Raw genomic sequence first — 24866 nt, 5'->3', positions numbered from 1 at the left:
AAGTAAAGACATAACTGTCTCGCTTTCCAAGTTTCCCGGATACTGTGTTCGTATCTGCTCTCTCTCCATATCTTCAGTAAACTCTGCTCTCTCCCTTCCTGCAGCTTGTGCTTGATGTTTATCCTGCATGTCACCAAGGACGCTCATGGCTGTTACTGTGGGGCCCTCTCTGGGTCCTTGAACCTGGCCTGCCGGCATTAGTAGTAACAAAATCTATCTGATTTATAAGACTCCAACATAAAATATTCTCATTATTACATTTAAGATGTTCCTATATTTTTTCTTTTTCTTCCTTCAAGCATTATTTACTCTTTTCAAGATTCCTGTAAAGCAGATTTTAAGTTGTTTTTTTTTTTTTGTCATTTTAATAAGGATGTTAAACTGAACTTCCAACTTATTTGCTTGATACTAAGAATTATAAAAAATTATTTCCTCGGGCGTCTGGGTGGTTCAGTTGGTTAAGTGGCTACCTTTGGCTCAGGTCATGATCCCAGGGTCCTGGGGTTGAGCCCTGCATGAGGCTCCCTGCTCCACAGAGAGCCTGCATCTTTCTCTCCCTCTGCTCTGCTTACTTGTGTTCTCTATCTCTCTGTCAAAGAAATAAATAAAATCCTTAAAAAAAAAAAAAAAAAGATTTCCTCTTTGACAGAAAGTATCTTTGAAAAATGGGTTAGGACACCAGAGAGTTTACCTCTATACCAATATTAAAGAGCAATAAAGGTAAGACAGCAGAATATATAACATAATTCAACAAAGGCTTACTGAATCCTTGCTAGTTACTACAGACTTTGATAAAGTTGAGACTATAAACATTAATAAAGTCAAGCTTCTCCTATGCAAGTATTCCCTATGTCAGAGAGACACATACAAATTATAAAATGATGTGAGTGGCATATATACAATGTATGGGATACAAAGAAGAAACTGATTTGCCTGAAGGGGAAAGGGAATCTATAAAAGCTAAAGAAAGAAAAATAAGGATTGCCACGACTTGATCTGGTGTATGCACTAAAAACAGAAGCAGGATCTCTCTTTATTCAGCTGTTAAAAGGGATCAATGAGAAGTAAAAACCCCTGTTTGACTTAAGTATTTTCCAAAACTCTTTTTCAGTTGTGTATTCAGCTATCTTGTCCTCTATAGAAAATAAGTACCATGGATCAAGGATTATCTATCTTTAAGAAATGATGACCAGGTTACCTAGAAAGCAACAGCCATTCAGAATTCTGAGTTGGCATGACAATAGAAATAGATTTAGACACAAAATTTTGTGCAACTGAAACATACATCTAATGAAAGATCAATATATCTGAATTAGTTTCTCCTGTATATCCTAAAGTTTTGTTAAATTTGCTTAGAAATTCTCAATTGCTAAACTCCTTTTTAGAAGTTAGCTCTACAACCATAAAAAGAAGACCTTCCTAAGCTGTTTGTGGATTTAGTTTCCTAAACAATCTCACTTTTCCTGTTGCATACCTTAATCTCCATGCCATTCACCACTACCCTCGTTAATAACCTTGGTGTTAGTAACTTCTGCTCAGTTTAGTTTCCCATCTCCTTCAGTCATGACCTCCGGCTTCATTTTTTTCTCAGATCCCAATATCCAGATTTCTAGAACCTTCTGCCTACTTGCTGTCCCCTTAGGTAGCTCCCAGCTAGTCTATACCAGCTTTGCCAAAAGGACTTCAGCAATTTCAGATTATAACAAGCCTCCTTTCACTATTTTATCTGGCTGAGGTATTCCAACAAGATTCCACAACAAGAAAGAAGTATATGAGAAAGTAAGCCCAGGATATCGCACTGCTCCAAAATACAAAGGTTCTTTCATGTTTTAGAACTGATAGCCCACTATCACTATCATCTACGAAGAAAGAGCTTCTCCACTTTAGGAGCCATTGGTTAAGCTTTCTGGCTCTTGGTTTCTGTTCAGTTCGTGATCTCAAGGTGGTAAGATAAAGCCCCATACTCAGTGGGGAGTCTGCTTCAGATTCTCTCTCGTCTCCCTCTTCCCCTCCCCCAATTTATGCTCTCTTTAAAATAAATAAATAAATAAATAAATAAATAGATAGATAGATAGATAGATAGATGAATAAATAAATAAATAAATGAATAAATAAATAGTTTCTCCATTTCAAAGTCCTATATAGCCCATATGACATCCAGGCCACTTTGGGGCTCTGTTTCAGCACATTATCGTTTTAAGGAAACGTCAGTCTCGCAGCCAAAATAATTGAAAAGCAATTTAAAGTTTTAGTGAAGCCCTCAAAAAAAATCTTCTTTAGGAAGTAAGGAATTATACATAGTAAAATTTCATTAAAGCTTTTCTCTCTCTTTCTCTCTCGTCTGTATTTGTGTTTGTTTATTTATACACACACACAGGCCTAGGTGATAACTGCCTGAAAAGATACAGATTCTTTTCTCTTAAGAAAATGTGGGAATCAAAGAGACTATAAAAATGCATCATTGTTAGTATTGTCTCTCATTCATGGGTTTTCCTGTTTGGTAGCTGGTACATTTCCCATGCAATCATTTCAGTAAAATATACTCCATGGACATCTTAAAAGCTAAACGACCCATGAAAGAAGATGTCATAAAGAAATAAACATGAAGGAGTAGGTAATTTAATAGGACATCATGTCCCTGATGAGTTAAACTGTTGCAACACCAGTAACCGGACTCTTTTTTCTTTTTTTAAAGATTTTATTTATTTATTTGACACAGAGAGAGAGAGCGACCACATGCAGACAGAGAGGCAGGCAGAGAGAGGGGGGAAACTGGCTCCCTGCTGAGCAGAGAGCCTGAGACATGGCTTGAACCCAGCACCCTGAGATCATGACCTGAGCCAAAGGCAGAGGCTTAACCCACTGAGCCACCCAGGCACCCCAGTAACCAGATTCTTAGTAAACTTTAGTCTGAGATTAACTAGATCCCTTTTTAGCCTCTAAATCCCAAGTACTCAAACCCTCCTTGATGAACCCTTGATTTCAGATCATAACTGGATCTTTCCAGTTATCCAAATTCAAACTTAGGACTGAATTCTCGGGGATTCTGCCTATCAACCAGTATCAGTTCTTCTTTGACCAAGATCTGCCCTGAGCTTTTCTGAGCTGCTCTTTTGTCTCCTGCTCTCTGGTTTTTAAGTCTTAACACCAGTCAATTTGCCTGTGGAGAATTACTGTGTTGGTTGCCCCAGCAGCACTATAACCTGTTCCAATTCATGCTTGCAGATTCTACTTCTCTTTTTCTTATAAGCTGCTCCCATTTCCCTAAACTATTTCTAATAAAATACCATGTTGTTCCCTATTTCCCCCACTGTTTGTGGCCTTTTGTCTACCAATACTCCTAAGAGCTCCTGATTGATCTATCCCAAATAGCTGCATGGCTAAAGCTCCATTCATACCAGGATGGCTCCTTTCTCATGCAATCTAGAGAATGCTCAGAACCACAGATATTTAAGGAAATGGGTTTTCACCAGAGTATACTGGAAAGGAAACTAAAGCTGTACAAGGACTTTTTGATGGATATCAACTCACCGTTGATAAGCTGAAGGGAGTCAGGATCTGGATTCAAAGAGGAGTTCCCCATCAAAAAATTCTGATGCAGTGTCTCAGCAATATAATCTCTGAAGTTACTAATTGCATAAACAGCAGTGGGTTTATCATCCAGTTCCACAAGACCATGGTTTTCCACCTTGTTGGAATGAAGGCTAATCAGGTCCCAGGTGGTATTGCTGATAGCCTCACCATTGAAGGTAACTGCATAATGAACATCTATGCCACTATGGATGGAAAGAGAGGACAGATTAGGCCCTGCTAAGGAAGCACAAAGAAAGGAGCTTTGAAACCATGGAGTACAAACACTACACCTGATGGGGGGCTGGGGGAGGTTCAAAAAGCATGGATTCCACAACCATTCTCTGCAGACCCTGGACAACCTTTTGCCATCCCTTCCTGCTTCCGAGAGAACAGAGGTTCATAGCTCTCAACCCTGTATTATATGACGTAAACCTGTTCTTCTCCCTGCTTCTTTCCTCCTTCGGAGCCAACAGTTCCTCTCCACTAATAGCCAGCCTCCTTCTTTCCCTATTAGCATTTCTCTTCCCAGATTTAAAAAAACAAAACAAAATCTTCTAACTACATCCAACAAGGGGTAATCCTCTCATCTCTCTTTCTTATTGTTGTTGTATAGATTATGTACTCCACGATTAGAGGTGGGTCCTGAAGCAATGAAGAAGCTTAATTACTAAGTTACTAAAACATAGTTATTGGGAAGGAAAATATGAAATACTTGGAAATAAAGCAAATTAATGACTTGTGATTTTTTTTTAATATCATGCTAGAATGTTTTCTAATATGACAGTTTTCTAAGTCTCTCAGGAGATGGAATTTTGTTTGATAGTCCAGACAATTTACAGTCCTGTAAAGTTTGATACTAAACTGTAATAAAACTATTAAGAAGTTATCTGGGGTTTTTCTGGCCTGGTAGCAATGATGACTCCAAAGTTTATGATTTTACTACCCTAAACCTTTCCCAAATTGACTATATAAATTTCTGTTTTTCAAATGCTCTACTAACTAGCTTTCATTTTTCCACTGGCTCCTTCACTAATGAGCTGAATAAAACCTTAGTGAGCTAACAAATAACTGTCTGAGACTGGGCTTTTTTACTATTTACCTTTCCATAAGCAAACAAAGAGATTTCTTAGAATAAAGGGTAGAGTAAAAATACATAAATTGTAGTTGACATGCCATTTGATATTTTCTTAAATAATCATTTTGGAGAAATGACACTAGACTGAAATTTTTAAGCCAATAAAAATACTCCTTCTAGACTCTCAGATTTCTCTAACAACTAAAAGCTAACATTTTAACAGTGCTTACCATGTGACAGGTATTTCATATGCTTTATCTCATTTAATCTTCGTAATAACCCTGTGAAGGTTTTATTATCTTCAGATTATTATTAAAGAAACTGAGCTTTAAAGAAGTTACAAGACTTGCCTAAAATTTTAAAACTTGTAAGTGGTAGAGTCAAGATTCAAACACAGATCACCCTGACTCCAGCACCTGATTTCTGAACTACTATGCTACACTCTCAGCAGGTTTATTTAAACTATTACCCAAAAAATCCATTATGCTCAAAAGATTCATTATGCTTAAGAAATTCATTATGCTCAAAATATTCATCATTTGCTCTAGTCATCACCCTGGCTTCCCACCAGTCTGTGATGAGACACAGCCATCAGAAGTGGACCCAGCAAGTCACACCAAGATACTTCTGGAAGACAGAAGAACACTACTTTCCCAAAGATAAACACTCAAGAAAGACAGCTTCCTTCAGAGATTCTGTAGGAGTAAAATGACTCCCGAATCAAAGCATACAAATAATTTAAGTACTTCTCCCTTTGAACTTCCTTATACATCATTATATATAATCAAAGAATATACGGCTTCTGTGATTTTGTAAAAAGATTTTGTTTAAAGTGACTGCCTTTCAGTCTCTCCTTGAGATTCCATCTCCAGTGTTCAGCATGGTACCTGGCACTGAGGGGCCCCCAGTACCTACTAAATAAATAGAAATCTAAACTCGTCTGAATATAAAAAGAAAACTACAGTCTAATTAAGGTATTCACAAATCTGAACAGAAAGTATCAACATAAGAATGAGCTCATGGAGTCTAGGAAAAGGGATTAGTCAATTAATTTATTTCACTATTTAGTAGAAATCTTCAGGCCAATGTATTGTGGCTTCCTTATAAAAAGAGATCTGTAGATTGGAGGCGCCACAACAGGCTAGCACGTCTTGATGATACTGGCCATTAAAATCACCCAACTTCCAGGCACCTGGGTGACTTAGTTAAGCAGCTAAAGGTCTGCCTTTGGCTCAGGTCCTAATCCCAGGGTCCTGAAATGGAGCCTCTGCTCAGTGAGGAGCCTGCTTCTCTCTCAAAAATGGGTAAATAAAATCTTTAAAAAAAAAAAAAATCACCCAACTTCTTTTCTCTTATTTCAAGCTTGCAAAGGAAACTTTCTGTAGGGAAAGAATGCATAAGCCAGACAATGCAATAATTGGTCAGTTGGCAGATCTCTTGCCTTAAATAAATCAGTTGGCATCCCAGACAATGCATCATACCTTATGATTTAGTAAGCATGAATTGGTCTTAAGAGACCTGTCCTTCCTGAGAGTACAGGACCTGTCCTGAGCCTGCTGCCTGCAGATTCATACCCTGAACTATAGAGGATACCATGAAAGCGACATCCCTCCCCAGCCATACAAGTAGCCAGGCCTCTTTGATGTTTTTGGCCTAATCTGAGTAACTTCCACAAGGTTTTCCTCCCAGATCTGATAAGCTACCACTTCTAATGGGGTGGTTTAGGGGGCTTCAAATATAGTAACTGAGTATTTTGACATCCTAATGCTCTACAAAGTGGTAAGACATCAGCTTGTTGTCTAGAACTTCTTTCAGTCTCTTAATTTTTCATGTCAGAATATATTGCTTCATGGGTAATTCCTGATCTTCTTTTGTAAAGATATAAATTCAGAAAAATATGCTAAAATAACCAAAATGATGGCCCTGAGGAAGAATAAAACAGTAAGAGAGACACCTACTGGTCAGAACTTGCCACACAGTATGTGTCCCAAGCCTCCAGCACAATGCTTGGCTCATAGTAGTTCAATTAATATTTGTGAAAATTTAAAAAAAAAAAAAAATGGTCAATTTTATTCACTAATGCAGGCAGATAAGGGAACTAAATTTGTGCCACTTAAATGACAGTATGATACTCCCTACTTAATCTGAAAAATTTTGTCTCTAAATACCAACGTCTCTAAAGTTTTCACCCTAAAAAGCATGCATTATCCTCATACATTTGTGACATCTGAGTAATCATTTTTTAAAAGATTTTATTTATTTATTTGAGAGAGGTAGAGAGAACAAGCAGAAGGAGGGGCAGAGAGAGAGGGAGAAACAGTGCTTGCTAAGCAGGGAGCCTGATGAGGGGCTGGATCCCAGGACCTTGAGATCATAACCTGAACTGAAGGCAGTAGCTTAACCAACTGACCCATCCAGGTGCCCAATGCATAATCATTTTAGAGATATTATTTCATAACCAGAACCCAATCCTGAAGAAGTGCATGCTCTTTCTAAACTCTGGGATAGACCATGACTACATCTCCAGAAAGGTGAGCTTCTTGGGGTCTTTGCACAACCTATTTCATGCTAAGACAGAAAGCACTAATAAAGGAAAAAATGGAGAAAAATGTCTGTGCCACTTAGCACTTGAGTTCATTCCCATGCTATGCAGAAAATTAGACAAGGAGAATCAGAGCTTCACTGAGACTCTACCATGTTCCTTTCATGACTTTTAAATATCACAGGGAGAAGATTAAGAGAAATGTTCCTGGATCAAGAAATCTGAGCAAATTAAGCAGTATGCGTTAGATTACTGGCCTTATCCTTTATTGACAAAATATAATCCACCTCCCAACATTTCCCTTAGACATATAAAAATAACACCTCTATTGTAGTCTACCTTGTTTAGCGAGGATAAATTCATTAAAGAAGATAAAATGCCTCAGAGATATGCTGCAATTCACCACTATGTTTTTGTCCTGGGAAGAGAACTCAAAGAAATGCTGAAGGTATCAGGAAACCATCTATCTTCGGAGCCAAGAATGTCCCTATGACCCAAAACAGACTGAGTTCTGGCATGGTAAATGTAGCAGAGAGACATCTCAGGATGAGGGACAGAATAAAAGAAAGTCAAGAGCCCAAGGAAGTACATAAGAAGCAGAATGCACATTGCAAGACAAAACAATCTGATTAAAGAAAGCTGTCTGCTCTCCACACTCAGCACCTCCAAGTTAACCAGCTGCCACTGTATTACCATCTTTCATCTTCTAAACTAGACTAACCCAGCTGCTATATAAAGGAAAATTTCTCTTTCTGACAGCTATTTCCAGAAACATCAATCACGTGGAGGTGAAATTTATCCTTTCTCATTCTCTTAACTCAAATGCCCTGATTGGCTGTGTGACATATGCAGATTTTCAATGTAAGAAATAATAGTATCATTCCTCATTTTACCAAAATAAAGATATTTCAGAGAAACTCAGATATCCTATAAAATTTCTTCTTACAAAGCCTGGAGCTGAAGTTTTGAAGTATACCAGGCAGATGGATTACTGACTCACTTCAAATGGGTAATCTACTAACTTAAAATAATGTGTCCACCTGGAGAGGTACAAAGCAAATAGAAAATTCCATATGGATATAAATGCTTACAGAGATGGAGAAAGAGAGTGGTTATGTATTATATAAATAGACTATTTCTGTGCCACACATTTATTCATCCACAGTCCAGAATACAAGTATACCAAAATGTTAGGAATCAATTCCATCAACAGGGTAATAACTGACAATACTGAACAATTTTGTTAACCTAGGTTAATAATTCTCTCATAAAATCTAATATCTTCATATTGGTATCTGTGTCCCTATAGAGGACTTAGCACTCAGTCACTGGATATCATTCTTTTGGTCATAACATGACCAAAAACTCTCATAACCCTGACCAAAAGTCTCAGGGTTAAACATGAGAGTTTGGGTTGTTTTAATATTCTAATCATGCCAGGAGGGCAACAACTAAACAATCAGGCCTTTCGGTTGAGTAATGATCATCAACACATATACGTATAACATATACACACAGAACAGTTTACATACACTTAAAATACAGAAACCAAAATTCTGAGTACCTTGGTCAAAATATCTGAAACCTCCTAGTTATATAACTTATGGCAAATCAGTTTGTCGGTCTTGGGCAAAATATCCTCACTTCCAGAAGGAGAATGAATATTAATCCTCATTTTCACTACTCAAGGGGATATTAAGAAAATAAAATGAAAAAATAAGAAAGAACCAGTAATTTGACAGATCTCTGAAAGCACTTTTCATTAGATTCTGTGTTCCTAGAGGAAATAAACCGAGTTATTAATTTTTGTAGGTATAGGGTTTGTCCTATTAGGAGGCACTTAGTAAACACTTACTTAAATAACATAAATAAAAATGAGGAAGTCAGAAAGCTTTTTTCAAATAAAAAATATTACAATGAGGTAGTATTACTGTATGTCTAAACACATCCATAGTTTACACATAAATTTGCTTCATGAATTCTATTTAAACATATCAATCTTGTAAGAGAAAATGAATTTTAAATAAATTTGAATCCAAAAACAAAAACTGACAAGCAACCTCCAGAAAGGGTATTGACTATGTTTTTATATTATGCCTTTTCTAAGAAATTCCAGAGAGCAGCTGTTTTTGCAAATGAACTACAACAGAGATCAGCTCTCTCCCTCTCATATACCACTTAAAGTGACACTTGATTATATTATCGAATGACAGACATAGTACCTTGAGAGTGTTTACATTACTGGTGGGTTTTATTCCTGTTTTAAATTAAGTGTAACTCAAATACTTAACAGTCGACAGTCTATGACTACAGCCTTCGACCTAAATCCAGCCCAGGGTCTATGAGTTCACAGATTTTATATTTTTAAGTAGTTGAAAAAATAAAAACAAGAACAATATTTTGGACATGTGAAAATTACATGAAATTCAGATTTCAGTTTCCATAAATTTTTATTGGAATATAGACATGCTCATTCATTTTCAGTGTATTATCTATATCTATATTCATCTGATGGCTGAGTTAAGTGGTTGCAACAGAGAAGAAATGGCCTGAAAAGCTTAAAATATTTACTAACTGACCCTTAAGTAAAAACGTTTGCCAACCCCCAATCTGTAAGGAGATGGATGCTAATTTTGAAAGTTATAAAAGAATTGAGCCATGCTCCCTTGGACCTAGGGCTACCGAATTTTCTAAACTATCTTTTCAATCAGTGGACTGTATGAAAAGTACCAAAAAGTACTCTACCTGCCATTTTCCTTGGGGGACCTGAAAATAAAAATTGAAAATGTTAAGTAGAGTTTAAGACAGTTATAATTGTCACATCATTCATCAAAGTGCAAGTTCTTAATCTATTTCCTCTACAATGTTTCTTTAAATCAAAATGTTTGCATAGCATTAGATGTTGACAAACTGATGTACACTGAAAGTAGCAAACAAAAGGGGAGACAAGATTTTATTTTAAAACCGACAATATTTACTATCTTTAAACTGACAATATTTACTATCTTTAAACCATTCATATAAGGTTTTCTCTTGTAAATTTTTTTTTTTTTCAGTAGATCCGCAGACAACACCAGTTGCTGGTATTTAGCAAAATTAGGAAACATTTTTTTTTTTTTTTGGTAGACAATGTGTCATGTAATTTAAAATAAAAGAAAATTGGATGTTATACAGAAAGATACTAAGGGACTGGGAAAGGTCAGGACTGAACACAGGGTATTGTATGGCCTTTAATATTTATTTATTTTATGTAGCAGACAATAGATCTTCCCATGTGCCAGAAAACTGTGCTAAGTGTTTTATAAAAATTCATTCATTCATTCATTTAATCGTCATTAAGATTATTAAGGACCATTAGAGTCCCCATTTTACAGGAAAGAAACTGAGGAACAAAGAAGCTACATAATTTACCCAGCATTTCAAAAGTATTTTTGGTAAAGCAGAATTAATAGTAAATTCTCTTTTTTACATAAATGAAACTTTAAAAAATGTGTAATTTATCTAAAATCATCCAGCCAGAAGTGCCAAAAGCATGATTTCAACTCAGGGAAGTTGGTTCCAAAGGCCATGTTGTCTTTTACGTGTTGCCAGATGAGAGAGGTCTTCAAGGGCTTCACATTCTTGGGTTCTCCTATGAGCTTTAGTCAAACTGGAGGCGGTATTCTATGAGAAGTGCTAAGGTTGAACTGGAGACAGGTCAGGATATGAGAGTAGGTGGTGGGTCAATTTACCATGCTTGCCCTCTCCCCTGCACAGATAACTAGCTGAGTGTCTTTGGGTAAATTATTGAAATTCCCTGTGCTCTGGTGTCCTTATTGGAACAACAACAACAACAAACAAACAACAAAAAAAAAGAAGATACTAATAACTATATCATAGCATGGTTGCTGGGAATAAATGAGTTATATAGATATGATCCTGGCATACTGTAACTACTATGTAAGTGCTTGCTAGTATTTCTGGTAAACCCCGAAGTTGTGATTAGAGAATATGCCAAAGGTAAGATGTAGGCCCTATGGAGATTATGCTTTGAAGTTACACAGTTCCCTTACTCATGCTTCCCTGAATGCAACAGCTGGGTCACAACTATTCTCCAAATGCTCCAAACCTTCCCAGTACTGAGTCTAGCATGGGGTTTAAGAGTAAGAGCTGTAAAGGCAGCAACCAGGTGTCAAAATCCCTCTCCCACCGCTAATTTACAAACTTTCTGACTTCAGGCTAATACTTCATCCTTTTAAACCTGTTTGCTCTCTGCAAAATGAGTATTAATAATAATATTTATTCTGATTAAGTTAGCTCAGGAATATAAAGTCCCTGATACAAAGCATTCACTCAGAAAACACTGACAAGTATTATGCTGTTTTAAGCAGAGAAGAGATGTCTTAAAAAGAGGCCTCTGATTTACTTAGAACTGTTATGTTTGAAATGAAGACAAATGCATCCCCTCCAGAATGGCCTTACAGTAAGATGTCAAAGTCACCTCAGCAGAACACTGACAAGATTTAGTAGGAAGCCAAGATAATCTCTAATGTGACTTCAGGCTCCCCTCATTGCCAAGGAAAAGCAGCGTAACTTGTCAACGGAAAGCTGGGAACATGAATTCTGAAGTTCTTATCTGCCCAACAACAGATCTAGTAGGTCTCCTTGAATATATTCTTTTGCCTTTTTCTAATTCAGTTTCCTCTCCTGAAAAACTATCATTAAGAAAACACATTTACCAGAAATAGTATTGAATTACAACATTCATTTGTTTTTAGAGCATACATAATAAACACAAAAAGATATTACATTGAAATAAAGAGTGCTACTAAATATGCACATTTTTAGAATCTATTTACCTAAAGTCAAGTATACGAATGTCCTTATAGCCTGGTAACCCAGTAAATGCATTCTCAACCTGTTAAAAATAAAAATAAAGTTTATAGCTATGTAGAAATGTAGAAAAGCACATAGAAAGTACTGTTTTTAAGAGTTGACTATAAAATGCACTGTTTATAACTAGTAGAAGCTTATATACATATACAGATACATCGTAGGCAGAAAGTTACATAAGAAAATTATAATAGCTTACCATTTTAGAAAATAGTTTTTAACACAACACTGTCATATTTTTCTTTTACATTTTTGTCTTTTAAAGTTTTAATGTATTTTAATATTAATTTTTTTCCAAATTATGAAAAGCAACTTCTTACTGGCAAAGCACTGCTTTTTCTCTTGTGGGATAAAATGTAGAAAAAAAAAAGCATTAGTCTCAAGAACAACAACAAAAAAAGCTTTAACAACATTTTTAAATGTAATTGTTTGGATTAGAAATCTGGCCACAGCATACACACTGACAAACAGTCATGTGTTCGTTTTCTGTGAGTGTGAAGTATCTGATGGCATCTGTTTCCTGTTCCTACCAGACAAGGGGAACTAACTGCAAGCAAAGTCAACATTAGAAACTAGTCCACAAGCTAAAAGCTCAGCCCCCAGGAGAGAGGCCCTGTTGACCGGGTGTCATGAGGAAGGTTATGAAGCTTTGACCAGGTAATTCAACTGGCCAAAAGATCAATTTATGGGGCGCCGAGGTGGCTTAGTCATTAGTGTCTGCCTTCGGCAGGGGTCACGATCCTGGGGTCCTGGAATCAAACCCCACATCAGGCTACCTGCTTGGCAGGAAGCCTGCTTCTCCCTCTGTTACTCCCCCTGTTTGTATTCCCTCTCTTACTGTGTCTTTCTCTGTCAAATAAATAAATAAAATCTTTTGTTTTTTAAAAGATCAAATTATAAAACATCTACAGGAACCAGTTTTATCACTGAGCCTTTAAAATCCAGCCATGTAAATCAAGATGAGCTTAGTGACTGGAGAGAGGGAAAGAATGCTAACTGGACTACAAATCTAAAAATAGTCCGGTGATGCATAAAAACATATTTTAACAACATTGAACACTTAGCCCACACTTCAGAAGGTGACAGTCTCAGCAGATAAGTCACTACGGAGCCAACATCAGAATAAGGAAAGAAGTTGTTAGTGGACTGTCGAGCCATCTCTGGGAATCTGCTTCTAAAACCAAGTCTTAATATAATCGGGAAAGTGGGATTTAAAAAAAAAAAAAAAAATGGCTCACTGAAGATCTCAATGTCTTAAGGATAAAGAATCCAAACCCAAGTAACTCTTTACTTATGATAATTTGCCTTGTTTTATTCTCTTAGAGGAAAGAGAGAAATGCCATAATTCTTGTAGGAAGAAAGTGGAGATGGAATCTTGCAGGACAGGAATCCAAAAATGAGTTTTTCTCAGCTGTTTCTTCTGGCAAAGTAACTGCATACAAGCCTTGTTTTATAGAACTAATACTGCCCTGCCCATCAAGCATATAGGTTTTCATAAGATTAAAATGAATGTACCTGAAAGAATTCCATTAATTGCAAAATGTTAAACAACTGTCTGTTATTATTATTGCTAGACCCATCTCATTTTGAGTTTTGTCATCTCTTGAGTCTAACCACGTACAAGTATTCTAATTCATCACATCTAATTAGCTATTGTACAGGTGTCCAGTTGGAAGAATCATTCCACTTTATTAACATCAAGATTAATAATACATGTTATTTATTAAATGACTTCTATGTGCCTGGTGCTTTATAATATTACTCCTCATCTTTGAAATGTCAAGAGATACATGTTTTCCCAATTTCATATATGGGAAAATTGAGATAGATGTCAACTAAATTGCCCAGGGTCATATATTTGGTAAATAACTAAATCAGAATATATTCAACCCAAATCTTTCTAACACCAAAGCCAATATTCTTCCCAATGAATTACATGCCTCTTCTTCCCCCATCTCATGATAAAAAAGTTATAGAATTGAGACCAGGACTGGGAAAACTGTGAAGCTCACTTTAACTTTTCACCTGAACTAAAATTAAGGTGACTCTATATGGTATAAAGGAAGGAACACTTTGAAAGGAAGGAGGAGACTTGATTTTCCTTTCTACTCTTAGAGGTTGAAAGGAGTATGAATAATTTACTTGGCCTCCTGGCCTCATTTGTACAGTGGAGATCCTTACCCACATGGTTGCTGTGAGCTAACAGATTGAAAGCAACAGGTAGACCATAGGCACTATGCAAGGACACTGTGTTAATACTGTGGCTATCATCAGCTATCAATGCTCCTAACCTTTCTTGCTTACTTTTCTCTCTCTGACATCATACATGGTGTTGTCCCAAGCTTATCTTACCCTTTTCATAAAGAAAAAAGTAATTGCTCCTGAACCACAATCCTCTCCAATTAGGCTTTCTTTTTCCCTGAATATCTTCCCATAATATTGCCTAGGAAATAATATTAAAGGAGCAGTACCTATAACTGCAACCTGCAGGGAGAGAGTTAGAGGGACCCCCTTCAATCTGCATTAAACACAGAACCTTTCAGAGACAAAATCTCTAACTCAGCTGCTTTACACAGGAAGTGGCTGCTGGTAGACATTTCATTGTAAGTAAGGGGACAGGGCTATAGAGATATGCCAAAGAAACCATTACGTGATAGACCCAGACCTTTCATGACCCCCAAATCACCTCAAGCCAAGAGCTATCTACCTCATAAAGTCTCTGCTGGAGATGTTTTTGAGACTGTTTCTTAGACTTCCTCTAAATACACGGTCATTTAGTGCAATTGTTTATCTAAACACTCAAGCTCACTAAGTTTCCTTAACTCCAAGAGCACAGAGAACCAGACAGCTAATCCAAGACATCTGATGCCAGGTGGCCACTGGCCTGGCTGACATTTTTTCTACATACCATACAGCCTTGCAACTTGGCCACACAGATAGGAAAAATAGTCGTCTGGCTTACACTCCCTACGTCGGATGGCTGCAGTGATGCTGTTTGGCTGAGAGATGCACATTTCTTTTTCTCCTCTAGACATAGTGTCTAGGGAAGGAAATGAGTCCAATGTAATGGAATTGAAAAACTCAGGCGAGGAGAACCCCATCAAGAGGGAAGGAAAAGAAGTAAACAGGAAGGAATGCTGTGCCCTGTCACTGGACAGAAAGGGGAGATGGGCACTCAATGCCCTACTACACCAGAGCAAAGGCGCACAAGAAGTGGGCCAAGTATGGATCATTTTTGACTGAAAGAATCCTGACTTCAAGTCCCATATAGAATTCTTCCAGAAATTAAAGTTGCAGGATAGTCTAAGGCATGATTCTTTAAAGAAAGACCTTTTTAAAAACACCTCCAACCAGGGAACAGAGATAGGAGGGAACTTTACATTTCACCAGATACTCTTTTGTCCTTTTGAACTCGGTACTGTGTACTACTTATGTGTTGACTGCCCCAAATTTTTCAGTTTAGAAAAAGAATTTTAATTGGAAATTAAAACAAATTAAATTTAATGATCCTTCAAGAAAAACAATACAATGTGTGTAGTTCCTTAAACATACTAATTTCTCTAAATACTGTCAAGTCAAAACCATGCCATTGAACACATTCTTCTTTGGCTATGCAGCAGAAGTTTGGAAACAGTATTTATTTGTTAGCAGATGGTAAAGGTGTGTCAGATTTTGCTTCAATTAAATAAACTCACCTGCCTTTCTGTGACCTTTTTACAGAGTGTTCTGAAGAAATAGCTAAGTTGCAGCCCTCTGAAGCAAATAGAAAAGCTTAATTCCTTAACCTACCTTTAACCAGTCTTGTGACTATGGGAAATTTACAACCCCAGGAAAATGTCTTGTTAATTAGAAAGAGAGAGAGAAAGAAAGGAAGGAAGGAAGGAAGGAAGGGAGGGAGGGAGGGAGGGAAAGAAAGAAGAGAAAAAAGAAAAGAAAAGAAGGAAAAACAAACCCAAAATCATCTACCTCTGAAATAAACTCTTCCGCAAGGTGCTGGTGGTGGAAGTTGGAAGGATCCTGTAGTTCTTCCCTGTATTGCTCTCCCAGAAGGTGTATACTGAATTCTGCAATCTGCTCAGTTGCTGGTTTTGTGGATTCTTCTATCACATTCTCAATTTCATTGCTAATCTGGATTTTTAGAGAAAAAACAATAAATGTCGATGTTTGCTCATGAAATCAACAAATATCTACTGATCAGTACATATCAGACACTGTGTCAGAAGAAACTTCTAATGATGACCTTTTATACAATATTTGACTTTGGAACTAATAGGATGGACTTTAAGACATAGGAAAACATTAAAATTGCCATGCATTTGTACATTCCTTTGAACACACAATGGCTACTTCAAGGAAAGACAGAAAACCTTCAAAGTTGACCATTTTCTATCACATTATCTGTGAGTTTAAAAAGAGTTGACTATGCTAATAGTATCATCTAAAAATAGCCTAGGAGTGTTGTTCTCAAACTTTTTGGTCTTAGGACCCGTTTAGACTCTTAAAAATCATTCAAAACACAAAGAAATGTGGTTTTTGTGGATTTTATCCATAGATATTTATCAGACAAAAAATTGAAGGGGAAATTTTAAAAATATTTATTAATTCATTTAAAAAATAATACATTCCTCATGCTATAGAAAGGAAAAACATTTTGCAAAATAAAAATGAATGAGAAGAGTAACACTGTTTATATTTTTATAAGTTCTTTAATTTGGTTGGCTTAATAAGAAGACAGTGGATTTTCGTATCTGTTTCCACATTCCATCAGTTATAATACATTGCTTTAGTTGAAATACATGAAGAAAAGTATTAGGGAAGGGAGAATTACATTAACAACCTTTTCAGATAATTGTGGAGATTCTTTTTAGATAGTACACCAAATTCAACAAGTTGTGGTTTCTTTTTTTTTTTTTTTTTAAAGATTTTATTTATTTATTTGACAGAGAGAAATTACAAGTACCCTGAGAGGCAGGCAGAGAGAGAGAGAGAAGGAAGCAGGCTCCCTGCTGAGCAGAGAGCCCGACACGGGACTCGATCCCAGGACCCTGAGATCATGACCTGAGCCGAAGGCAGTGGCTTAACCCACTGAGCCACCGAGGCGCCCCTAGTTGTGGTTTCTTAAAGATTAATGACTACATGGAAGTTGAAACTGTATCAATGAACGTTTTGTACTCTGTAACATTAAAATCCAGGTCTTCTAGTGGCCAAAGCTCCAACAATTTGAACAAAATAAATAATGGATTATAATCCAAAGAATAAAATAAGTATCCATGGATTCATATTGATAGAAATACATGATTTAATAAATAAATGGGAAGCGACAACAGTGTCTTAAAGAATTCCAATTAGTAAATGTAGAATGAGGGAAAGAAAATATCACTACTACAACACTACGGTAAGAACTGCTACGTGGAAGATACACTTGAGCTAATCCACCCTCCATTGTGATACACAAGGGGTTGGAATGGAAGACTTGCTAGCCTAAGGGGTCCTGGCAAGACAATGGCAGAGTCAGGAAGAGACTACAGAGACTTTCTTTCAGTGTATCATTTTTTATCCTTGATATATCATATAATCAGAGACCTTCAAAATTTCAGACTGGGAAAGAACCTCAAAGATCCTACTATTCCTTTGGATGCCTGAATTCTCTCTAGAATATCCCTGACAAATGGTTACTCATCCTGTTTAAATGGCTCTGATGAGAGTCCTGATCTTCAAAGGCAGACCATTACATTTCAAAACAAAAACAAAACAAAACAAAACAAAACACAAGCTCTTGGGGCACCTGGGTGGCTCAGACAATTAAGCATCTGTGTTGGTTCAGGTCGTGTCCTGGGATACTGGGATGGAGCCCCACATCAGGCTCCCTGCTCAGTGGAGCATCTGCTGCTCCCTCTCCCTCTGCCTCTGCCCCCTCCTAGTGCCCTCTATCTCTCTCTCTCTCTCTCTCTCTCTCTCTCTCAAATAAAGATATAAATCTAAAAACAAAACAAACAAACAAAAAAAGCTCTCATGTTTGGAAAGCTCTTCAATTTTTTTTCTTTCTTCTTTGCCCTTTACAACTTGGTTCCTGTTTTGCTTTTCCAGCCCCATCTCCTTTCCCCGCACCTTTCACTATCCTCTCCAGCCAAGCTAAATTCCTATTTGTAGACTGAGGAATGTGCTAATTCTCTCTGGCCTAAGTAGTAATCTTCCCTTTGTTTTGAGACCTCAGGCCAAGACCTTTCCCCTTTCTCTTCTACTGGTAACTTCTATTCAACCTCAACTCAGACCTCACCGGCACCAGAAAACTTCTCAGAAGAGCCCCTCAAAACTGACCCAATGCTCCTGATGTTCTCCTATTTCATTCTGCATTTACCCTATCATAGCACATAGCACAAGGTCATTATACTGTATGTTTACTCATCAGTATGCCTCCTCAAAGAGTAACTGGCACATTATCAGGCACTCATATCTGGGGGCATTTTTATTAAGGTATAATTGACATATAACATACATTAGTCTCAGGTGTACAATGTGATGATTCAATATTCGTATGTATTGCAAGATGATCATCACAGTAAACCCAGCTAACATCCATCACCATACACAGTTACAAACTTCTTTTTCTTGTGATGAGAACTTTCAAGATCCACTCTCCTAACTACTTTCAAATATGCAACACATACTATTAACTATAGTCACCATAATGTACACTACATTCCCATGATTTATTCATTTTATAACTAGAAATTTATAACTTTTGACACACTTTACCCATTTCACCCTCTTCTACCCAAAATTCTTAATATTAAGCCCAAATATCTTTCCCTATAAGCTCCACCACTGATCTGTTCTATTATCTAAGACATATATAAAAACTGTAGTCACCAGAGAGCCCTTCAAATGAGTAAAACCACCTATCAGAACTTCCCTGACTTCTCTAGATCTTCTCCTCCAGACATTTCTCAGGCTCTTAATACCTTCCTTAGAGTGTGGAATACACAAGTCAGGTCTGATCAATTAAAATATGATAGGATAACACCACCTCCCTTATAATAGATTCTGTATTTCTATAAATGCAACCTAAAATTACACTAGCTTTTACTAGTTTCACCCCAGTAACTGCATCCTACTACTGATTCATACAGAAACTAACATCAACAAAAATTCTTAGTCTTATGGAATTTTATATAAAACTTTGCATTTTTGATATTGAGTTTTATCTTGCTAACTTTTATCTTGCTTAACAGAGACTCCATTTGCCATACAATTATAAAAGAAATATCCTTAGTAATCTTGCTGCTAAAGAATACCTTAAGTGATGAACAATTATTTTTTAAAAGTTTTTAAGGCATAGCTGGTTTATAAGAAAGTAAAGAAAATGCCAAAGGGTCTGGAAAAACAGGTTAGAAAAATCCAGAGACGTGAATCAGTATTGTGTGAATACATGGTATATCCCCTGATACTTTGTAATCTAGGCTTTAGTTTTATATACCACAAAGGGATAGGATAAAAAGTAAAAGGTGTGTACGTGTTGAAAGGTCAGATCAAAGACCCCCAAATAATAGTGAAGATGATGGCTGCGTTTGTGGTGAGCATCGAATAAGGGCAGACTTGTCAAATCACTACGCCACATACCTGAAACTAATGTAATGCTGTGTATCAACTATACTTCAATTTAAAAAAAAAAAAAAGGTTCCCCCATAAAGCAAGGATTCTGAAAACTCAACAAACAATTTGAATAACAAATCAAACTAAGCTGAAGGAAGAATTAGTAAACTGGTACCTGAAGAATTAGGAAACACATACCTGAATCTAATGCAGAGAGACAAAGAAATAGAAATATAAAAGAGTGGTTAACAAACATAAGGAGGAAAAGGAAGAGGCCAGAGTTTCTAGCACACAAGATAATAGCTAAGAATTTCTCTATACCATTTGTGAAACTGCAGAATGCCAAATGCCATATAGTATACCAGTATATATATTTGTAGTATATATACTATAGTGCATACTATAGTATACCTATGTAAAAGTATATATAAGTCATGTGTATGTGCACGAACGTGTGTGCATGCGTGCACATATGGTGGTATAATATATAGTATTTCACAAAAAAATGGGTATAGGAGTATAATTATTTATTTTGCCTTGGATTTGCTGTACTTCCTTAATGTAAAGCCTTACAAATACTATAAATTCTAAGAAACGTTCAGCTGTTAACGTCTTATGATTAGATGTATATAGACAAAGATATATAGAGAGGAGACAGAGATAGATCTTAAAAGTAGACAAAGAAAACAGCCAGAGGGAAACTGATACACAAGTGAAAAACAACTGAACTGACAGTTCTCAGTAGCAACAACAAACGGTAGAATATAGTGAAATAAAAACATGACCAAAAAAAAAAAAAAAAACCCTCAGTCTAGAATTTAGTACAGATTTATAATTTCTTTCTAGAATAAGGAGATAATAAAGAAATTTTCAGATGATCAAAAACTCAAAATGAACAAATGAGAGACTCTTACTAAAGTAACATCGGGAGTATATATTTCCAAAAGAAAATTATCCTAACAGACAGATCTAAAGTGCAAAAAAGAATTTTAAGAAAATAAAATAATAAACTTCCATGTAAATGTAAAATAGATTTTATCCAAAACAAATATAACACAGTCCAAAAAAAAAAAAAAAAGAACAAATACAGGGACTCCAGGTGGCTCAGCCTGTTGAGCATCCAATGTTGAGCATCTGACCCTTGATTTCAGTTCAGGTCATGACATCAGGGTCTTGGGATCTGGCCCCCCATGGGGCTCTGAGATTGGTGCAGAGTCTGCTTGTCACTCCCCCTGAGTTCCTCCCCCTTCTCTCTCTCTCACTCAAATAAAGAAATAAAATCTTTTTTTTTTTTTTTTAAAGATTTTATTTATTTATTTGACAGAGAGAAATCACAAGTAGATGGAGAGGCAGGCAGAGAGAGAGAGAGGGAAGCAGGCTCTCTGCCGAGCAGAGAGCCCGATGCGGGACCCGATCCCAGGACCCTGAGATCATGACCTGAGCCGAAGGCAGCGGCTTAAACCACTGAGCCACCCAGGCGCCCCAAGAAATAAAATCTTTTCTTTTAATTTTTAAAAAGAACAAATATAATACAATCTAATTTGTGGGATTGACAAGAAAGAATTAAAAGAAAGAAAGAAAGAAAAAAATATCAAAAAATAGAATATAAAGCAGTAGGGTGATTATTTGAATTACAATGTTCTAATATTCTTGCATTGCTTAAGATAAGGATGAAGATTTTGAAAAACTTAAATTTTGCTAGATTAAACATTACAATTTATGGGGTAACTTCCAGGATAAATATTTTATATATATAATATAAATATTATAAATACTACACATAATAATATATATATTACATAACTTATAGGGAAACTACTAACAAAACAGAAATAAAGTATATCATTTCTATAATAGTAGATGGAAAATGTACTAGGGAAAAAACTGAACTGTAAGAGTGAACCTTTAGGCTTCATCTTGAACTAGACATACAAGCAATCTAATTCTTGATAGGGATCTATACTGCTTTGTTTTCTTACTCATTCTATAAGTTGGCTTCAAATAGTCTTCTCTTTTGGATATTAATATTCCAAATGATTATATATAAGTCTTTTACTTCTATTACAGGGAATTCTGTCTCATTCTATGAATATTTCCAGACCTAACCCCACAACTATTTTGCTTCAAGTTCAGAACCACAGGATCACTTTTTACTCATTCATTCATAAATATTTATTGAATGACAGTATTTCCCAGCACCATCTACTCTGGAGAAAGTTTATAGAAGGTGAATGTATGGATTCCAGCATCCACTCATGGATCCCACATTACTACCACCCTTATTCGGTGACAGAGAAAGTGGTGGGGCAGAGTAGGGTGACTTAACTGCATTTCATATAAATTAAAATGTCCAACCTGGAAAGAAAAGGTACGAGGTAACTAAATTACACATTTCTAGTGAATGTGTTCAATCATAGTTTGTACTACATTAAGTAATCTAAAATTATGAACCCCAAATTTTAATAATTCATGTTTAACAAAATTTCTAACAAAATATTTCCAGCTTCCTGGGCAGCCTTAGTACTTTTAAAAAAACATTTCTCAGGGCGCCTGGGTGGCTCAGTGGGTTAAAGCCTCTGCCTTTGGTTCAGGTTATGATCCTGGGGTCCTGGGATCGAGCCCTGCATCAGGCTCTCTGCTGAGCAGGGAGCCTGCTTCCTCCTCTCTCTCTCTGCCTATTTGTGATCTCTGTCTATCAAATAAATAAATAAAATCTTTAAAAAAAAAAAAAGAAGAAAGAAAGAAAGAAAGAAAGAAAAGAAAAAGAGAAAAAATATTTTTAAAAAACTCTTTTTTAAATGCATCATTATTAAGCACAGTATTTCTTGATTTTTCAGCTACATAAAATCTATACCCTTTTCCTCTGAAGAAGAGAAGACTAAGTCCTGATCTATTATGGGATAGAAGAACATAGGCAAAAACCCCATGGTAAATTATGTCACATAGCCCACAAGAGACAGCGAGTTTACCATGATGACAATTCTCCAGGTTCCAAGTCATTTCATTTACAACTTGAAGCTCTCTTGCAAAGCAGATTGATTTGGCTGTCCAAGGATTTTTAGATTCTTTTTAATACACTGGTTTTAGAATCCACAATATTTCCGTAAAGGAAACCACATGAAGTCTTGTGTAGTTTGGCAATGGAATATAAGTCTCCCTTAACCCCTGTTCTCCACGTCAGAAATGAAATAACAAAACACAGCATCACTCACACTCTCCTCAGGCCTCTCCTTGCTGCTCTCTGAGGTACCTTCAGAGGTAGTCACCTCTGGATATGGAGCACTGAGAACAGCACCTAAGTAGAAAAACAAAGTCAGCATATGAATTCAGAATCATATCAGGAAATACCAATCTGACTTCAAAACCATTTCTGTAAGTCATTTGCTTTTTCATCCTGGAAATTCAGTACATTCAAACCTTAAGACACATTTGCATAGAGTCTCCTAGAACAGAATATAATTATAACTCATTCATTCATTCAATGGCATTTAATGAGCTTACAATATGTCAGCCACTAAGCAATTGCTAAGGATACAGACAAAATTTTTTTCCTTAAAGAGCTATCTATTAAAGGGGACAGATAATGAAAAAAGTTAATAGCACCTTGGTGAGTCCTGTGAAGTGTGTAAGCCTAATGATTCACATACCTATACCCCTGCGGCTAATAATAAATTATATGTTAATTTAAAAAAGAAAAAATACCACCAGACAGGAGAAGTGGGTGATGGTTGGGAGACTGGCTATGAATTGATAATTGTTGAAGCTGGCCTCATTGTATAATTCTATTTTTTGCATATGTTTGAAATTTCTAAGAAACAAAATTTTTTAAAAAAAATTAAAAATGAAGAAAGCACCTACCAATTCATAGGAGATACAGAGATCAAAGGAACATGTTAAAGTACCCCACAGAATACAATCTGAAAAATCCTCATTCTGAGAAACTCTTTCAGGACAAATGACAAATGGTGGAGCTGTTGACTTAGGTAGTGGTTACAGTGTTTGCCTTAAAGTAATTCTTTAGGTCATACAGTTGTTTTAAGTAGCTTTCTGATTTTTATTAGACTTAATAATTAAATATCTTTAAGTACTCACAACATAGTGCCATAGAATAAATGAAAACACAGTTACTTCTTCTTGAGATTCTTGAACAACACATAAGGAAAGAGAAACCTAGTATTTTTTAAATGTGAGCTGAAATGTGTGCTTGCTTGCAAGATCATCTTAAGCCATAAATAATTTAAAAAGAAAAGTTAAGCCTGATGATTCACAGACCTGCACCCCTGGGGCAAATAATGCATTATACGTTAATTAAAAAAAAAACAACAACAAAGAACAGTGAATAAATGTACAAGAGCATACCTCCCGATGTTGAGGTATCACCAACAGGAAACAGAGATGATAATTCAGGGCTAAGGTTAAAAAAGACGTTTAAAGTTAATAAAGATGATAGAAATATGTGAATATATTTTGAAGACTGTTTTCCAAAAAAGGAATTCACTACATCTCCAAACCTGGTTCCCAAACCCAAGTAAGTACTTATTTAACAAAGTTTAAAAATAATAGTCTTCATAATTCACTTATTTTACATTTATTGATTTTTGCTCAAGTAGAATCACCCTACATAAAGTACTCCCCTACTTACTATTCTATCAGCCTGTTTGATTTTTTCTCAGTTATTATCAGTATGTGAAATTATGTGTCGACTTATCTATCTACTTCTTTATTTCTGTCTCCAATCTCTTAATCCTCTAGAATGGCATTGGCATGGTAGTCACTGGACATATGTGTTAATTTAAGTAAATTAAATAATTTAAATAATTTAAATTTATTAAAGTAATTTATTTAAGTAATTTAACTAAAGTTCAAAATTCTGATCCTCCTTCACACTAGCCACATTTCAAGTGCTCCATAGTCACATGTGCCTAATGGCTCCCATATGGAACAGCATAGTAAAGAATATTTCCATCATCACAGAAAGTTCTATTCAAGAGGACTGCTGTAAGAATATAAATTCTAGGGGCGCCTGGGTGGCTCAGTGGGTTAAGCCTCTGCCTTCGGCTCAGGTCATGATCCCAGGGGCCTGGGATCGAGTCCCGCATTGGGCTCTCTGCTCAGCAGGGAGCCTGCTTCTCCTCATCTCTCTCTCTGTCTGTCTCTCTGCCTATTTGTGATCTTTCTCTCTGTCAAATAAATAAATAAAATCTTTAAAAA

The 24866-nt window shown here is 36.3% G+C and overlaps 1 protein-coding gene across 1 annotated transcript in view; it reads right to left on the bottom strand.

Annotated features, from left to right (window-relative positions):
* The window catches only part of IMPG2 (interphotoreceptor matrix proteoglycan 2), an 85987-nt gene that overhangs the window by 34355 nt on the left and 26766 nt on the right, over positions 1-24866 (bottom strand). Inside the window, exons 4-9 of the mRNA XM_032350482.1 lie at positions 24015-24064; positions 22868-22950; positions 16029-16190; positions 12029-12087; positions 9936-9956; positions 3532-3776 (exon numbers count right to left, since the gene is read on the bottom strand). Coding sequence (XP_032206373.1) covers positions 3532-3776; positions 9936-9956; positions 12029-12087; positions 16029-16190; positions 22868-22950; positions 24015-24064 — 620 coding nt within the window. The remainder of the gene's footprint in view (positions 1-3531; positions 3777-9935; positions 9957-12028; positions 12088-16028; positions 16191-22867; positions 22951-24014; positions 24065-24866) is intronic.

This window comes from Mustela erminea, chromosome 1 (assembly GCF_009829155.1).
Source record: "Mustela erminea isolate mMusErm1 chromosome 1, mMusErm1.Pri, whole genome shotgun sequence".
Lineage (NCBI taxonomy): Eukaryota > Metazoa > Chordata > Mammalia > Carnivora > Mustelidae > Mustela > Mustela erminea.
This window is presented reverse-complemented; position numbering and strand designations above follow the sequence as displayed.